At 33.8% G+C, this 4,600-nt stretch overlaps 1 protein-coding gene and 1 long non-coding RNA gene across 4 annotated transcripts in view; one reads left to right on the forward strand and one right to left on the reverse strand.

Annotated features, from left to right (window-relative positions):
• The window catches only part of LOC107181846, a 52,279-nt gene that overhangs the window by 43,033 nt on the left and 4,646 nt on the right, over nucleotides 1-4,600 (forward strand). The window lies entirely within an intron of this gene.
• TMEM126B (transmembrane protein 126B) overlaps nucleotides 1,920-4,600 on the reverse strand; it is a 7,841-nt gene continuing 5,160 nt past the window's right edge. For both annotated transcript variants that reach the window (XM_006755896.2, XM_015558857.1), the window contains 3 exons: nucleotides 3,656-3,849; nucleotides 2,473-2,584; nucleotides 1,920-2,240 (listed from right to left, as the gene is read on the reverse strand). In XM_006755896.2, coding sequence (XP_006755959.1) covers nucleotides 2,057-2,240; nucleotides 2,473-2,584; nucleotides 3,656-3,849 — 490 coding nt within the window. In that variant the 3' untranslated portion in view covers nucleotides 1,920-2,056. The remainder of the gene's footprint in view (nucleotides 2,241-2,472; nucleotides 2,585-3,655; nucleotides 3,850-4,600) is intronic.

Raw genomic sequence — 4,600 nt, forward strand, 5'->3', positions numbered from 1 at the left:
TCGGGTTCGATTCCGGTCAAGGGCATGTACCTGGGTTGCGGGCATATCCCCAGGAGGAGATGTGCAGGAGGCAGCTGATCGATGTTTCTCTCTCATCGATGTTTCTAACTCTCTATCTCTCTCCCTTCCTCTCTGTGGAAAATCAATAAAATATATTAAAAAAAAAACAAGTAAAATTAATTTTATTTAACCCAATATTACTAAGAGTAACCAGAGTAACCTTGCAACATATAATCAATAAATTATTTATGAGATATTTTATCTTTTTTTACATAGTAAATCTTTAAAATTTGATGTGTATTTTACACATTTCAATTTAGATTATTCACACTTCAAATACTGACTAGTGGCTACTGACTATTATTTCAGACAGGTCTAACGTATGACCATGGGAATAAGTGGTAGAGAGACCAGGGTGCTGGAAGGATCACCTATGTGAATACTGGAATCATCAAGAAGGTACTGCCACTGAAAAGAATGTGTTGGTATGTGTAATGAGTTAGAAGGATCTCCAAGACATATGGTTAAGTGAAAATTTTCAGTATAATATGTATGGATAATAAAATTTATTTTAAAAATATGTAACAAAAGAAAACTGCAAGAGGCATTCTAACTTGATAGTGGTTACCCTGAGAATAGAGTAGAAATAGGATGAAGTGGGAGAACTGGAGGACTTTTCAAGTCTTGTTCTATATAGCAAATATATATACAGGGTGGGTTTATAAACATATAAATATATGTTTATAAATATATAAACATATATTTATATATATAAATATATAAACATATTTATATATATAAATATATAATAAATAATAATACAAGTATTCTCTGTGTTCGCATACTCACAACTGTAAACCCACTTTTGCCCCACCTTGTATATATATTTTTGGATCATTTGAGTATCTCACAATGAGAAAGTATTCATGTAGTCAAATACTAATTTTTTAAGAGTTAAAATATGAATACTATTGATCTAGTTATCTATTTGACTTGAATCCCCCTGTGCCTCCTTCGCCCCACCCCCAATTACTTGCCCTTTCCTTAGAGTTTCAAGTATCATAAATTATTCTGAGAATATGAAGCTAGATGGCTAGTCTTTGTTTTTTCATTAGCAAAAGAGTACACGTATTTTACTTTGTTATATGATGCTCTAATTACCTTACTAAGACTTCCATTTCTGCTTTGGGTTGCTTGAAGCTTCAGATGATCAAATCTTTAATCTCACTATGAATATGGTTAAGACAAGGGAAATGGGCTGTGGGGTTCCATTCTGTATCTTTTCTTTTCATCGGACAGTGTTTATTCCTAAAGTAAGATAAATGTGTAGCTCAGGAATGCTCTAGCAGACTTAAAGATGCATGCTTTGATTTCTTCCTTCAGATTTTAAACTTGTTGAGGGTAGGGACTGAATCTTTGTACCCCTGGTGCGTGTATAAATGCATAGCCAGTAGGCACTCAATATATGTTCTTTAAATAGCACAGTGAAAAGAATGTGTTAACTATAAGAAGCTAGCTGAATCAGAGTTTAGAGTGAAGGAATGGGCTGTATGCTATTTCTATATTTTGCTTTCTTATGAACTTTCAACTTCTTAAAAATGTAGGTCAAATGTCACTTCTTCTCTATAGTTTTCCCTTCTGCCCAAATAGTTACGATCCACATCCTCAATGTGCCCACAGAATTATGTGTAGACCTCTCAAACTCTCTCATGCTGTGTGTTCATATGTTTAATTTATCTTCTAATTGTGAGTTCCTTCTGGATAAGGACCATTTCTTATTACATGTAACACAGTGCCTGAGAGGCAGTTGTTGCTCAATAAATGTTTGATGAATGACAGTATATAAATGTACAGATCAGAACTTGAAGCCTAAACCTATTTCCACATACAATGAGGAAGAAAGAAAAAACTTACATTTATTTATTGAGTTTCTGAATATTTATTGAGAACCTGCTATACACTAGGCAGAAGAACAGAAACAAATTGTCCAGAGTTACTTTGAACTCCTTCAGCAATACCTGAGTCCTCACCATAAAAAAATCCATTCACGACCTGGTTAATCTTCATGTACAGTTTTCTCTAACGTACTCTCAAATATTGCATAATGTTGTATACCCTGATACATTCCAAAGACTATCTGAAAGGCTAGAGGAATCAGCATTCCTTTTATATCTGTTTGACAAAGCATCAGCCAGTGATGTAAAACCCTTCCTTTTGGTGGCAGTGGAACAGTATGGTACCTAAAAAGGAAAAATAGGTAAGTACTTCTGGATGCATATTCTATGAAAAATTTGATTTTTCCTACACTGTTAATTTCTATTCTAGGTCTTCCATGTAGCTAGCAAAAAAGGTTAAAAGTTAGCTATCTAAAATGATTAAAATGTGTCCATGGCAGCTAAAGAATAAGGAGACTTTACTAATATATATATGTTTTTTAAACAAGTAAGGAAGAGAAGGAATAGACAGACTTACTTTACTGCCAGACGTCCATTTTTAGAAAAAGCCAAACCAGTTGGATATAAAACACCGCATACTATGCCAACCAGTGAACTTCTCAGAGCACATTCTTCCACGCTTATATTACCTGGAAAACAAAAGTAAATTTGATCTCCCTTTAAAACTCAGGATAAACATTAAGAAAGTCGTGTGCCCTCAAAGAGTAGTTACCTGCATTGTCCTCAACCACAGTGAAATAGTAGGAATAATATTAGAAATTCAGTGTATGGCATACGACTGACTAAATGCACCATGTCTTCAAAGTGCTTTTATTACACTTTACATTAGGAAAGTTACCTCTTAGATATATGGTTGCTGCAGAAACAACTTTGTATTAAAGAATTAAACTAGCTCACCAGACCTCTGGATTCTAGGTTAATACATTTTTATTGTCTAGGTGTCAGGCATATGCTAAGTGCTAGGGGTACAGTGTTGCATAAAAGAGACTCAATATCTAACCTTCAGGCTAGTCAATCAGGAAAAAAAGACATTTGAAAAATATTTATAAATAATTTTAAGCGTGCACAATGCTTTGAAGGTAAAATGTATAGAGAATGTATCTAGAAACCTTGAGGGAATCAGAGAAGGTTTCCCTGGGGAAGAGAGATTTAAGCAGCTATCTAATGAACAGGGGTGAGAGGTTCCATCAATTACTAGATATGAAACTTAAGGTAATGGGAGGAGGCAGGAAATAACATTAGAAGCCCATAATATACCAGATACTATGTTAGGCATTTAACATACACAATCTTAATTTTCACAATCCTGTGAGGTAAGTATGATTAGTCCTAATTCATAGATAAGACTCAATTGAGTTTCAGATTAAGTGACTTGCCCAGTGTCACAAAATTCAAGGAGTTAGGATCTGAAATTGTGTGTAATCTGCCAAAGCCTGCTTTTTTCTCAGTATATTATGCGGCTTCTTAGATTTGAACATGTCTCTGTTTTTGCTGCTGATCTGTAAGAAAGACTTGCCCTGTCTGATTAGGAGGTCTGTTGTGGGACCCCCTGAAATAGGACAATATATGTGAAGGTACTTTGTAAGGGGTAAAGCAATACACAAATGTAAGGGATTATTATTAGCAGTAGCAACAGTGTATGTTAATGAGTAATTTTACTGAGACAGGAACACATTATACTTTAATGAATTTAAATTTACCTGAATACAAAGCATCTGTAACAAGGAGCTTATACGTAACTAAGGTAGACAAAAATGGAAGTGTAGTCAATGAGGCATATGTCTTCAAAGCATCATGTTTAACCTTGAAGCAGTGTCTGAAAAGGAAGTTTGCCAATATTCCAGAGAAACCAGCTGCTGTTCCAACGAGCAGTGTCCCACGTAGATTTAAAGTACTAATGGAAAAACAATAATCAAGGTTAACATATTTTCCTAATGGAAATATCTTTTCTCGGGTAGTCATTTGTTATTACATATTTACTCAGCATCAAATATTTCTGAACACTTACTATATGAAACGTATTTTCTACATGCTGAGGATAGGGCAGTGAATAAAGAAAAAAATCCTACTCCTCATGGAACTTTCATTCTAATCAGAGGATATAATTCTCTTTCTGAGAATATTTACAGTGGTTCTAAAATGGAGCTCTTTTAAAGAGAATACATTTTGGCCACAAAGAAGTTCCAATGTAGCCAAATTTTATATGTAAACCCAAGAATACTGCTCTTAAGGTCATTTGAATAAAAAAGTTGTTTATATTTGGTTAGGCCTTCTAGAAAATAACTAGTTTTTAATTAGTCCAGACATATTTAAAGTAATTTGTCCAGGATTTCCAAAACTTCATCCAAAGAGATTTGCTAGATCTAGTTTTACTTATTCTGACCCATACCCCAATCCAGAAATGTATAAGGTATATGGTCAACATCTTTGATTTTATTTTGGAGCTCTAAAAATCTAAAAGTCAAAATGGTCATGTGAAACTATATGTACATCATAGAATCTGTATTCCTGTTTGTTGAACTCAGCACTGTGGTTAAGGTAAACTGAATTTAATTACAACTGATCATCAATGAAATATAAGTAGCTTCCAAATGGTATTCTCCTAATTACTTAAAAAAAAAGTTTTTTTAAAAAAAAGTTTTTTA

The sequence above is a fragment of the Myotis davidii genome, unplaced genomic scaffold, assembly GCF_000327345.1.
Source record: "Myotis davidii unplaced genomic scaffold, ASM32734v1 scaffold430, whole genome shotgun sequence".
NCBI lineage: Eukaryota > Metazoa > Chordata > Mammalia > Chiroptera > Vespertilionidae > Myotis > Myotis davidii.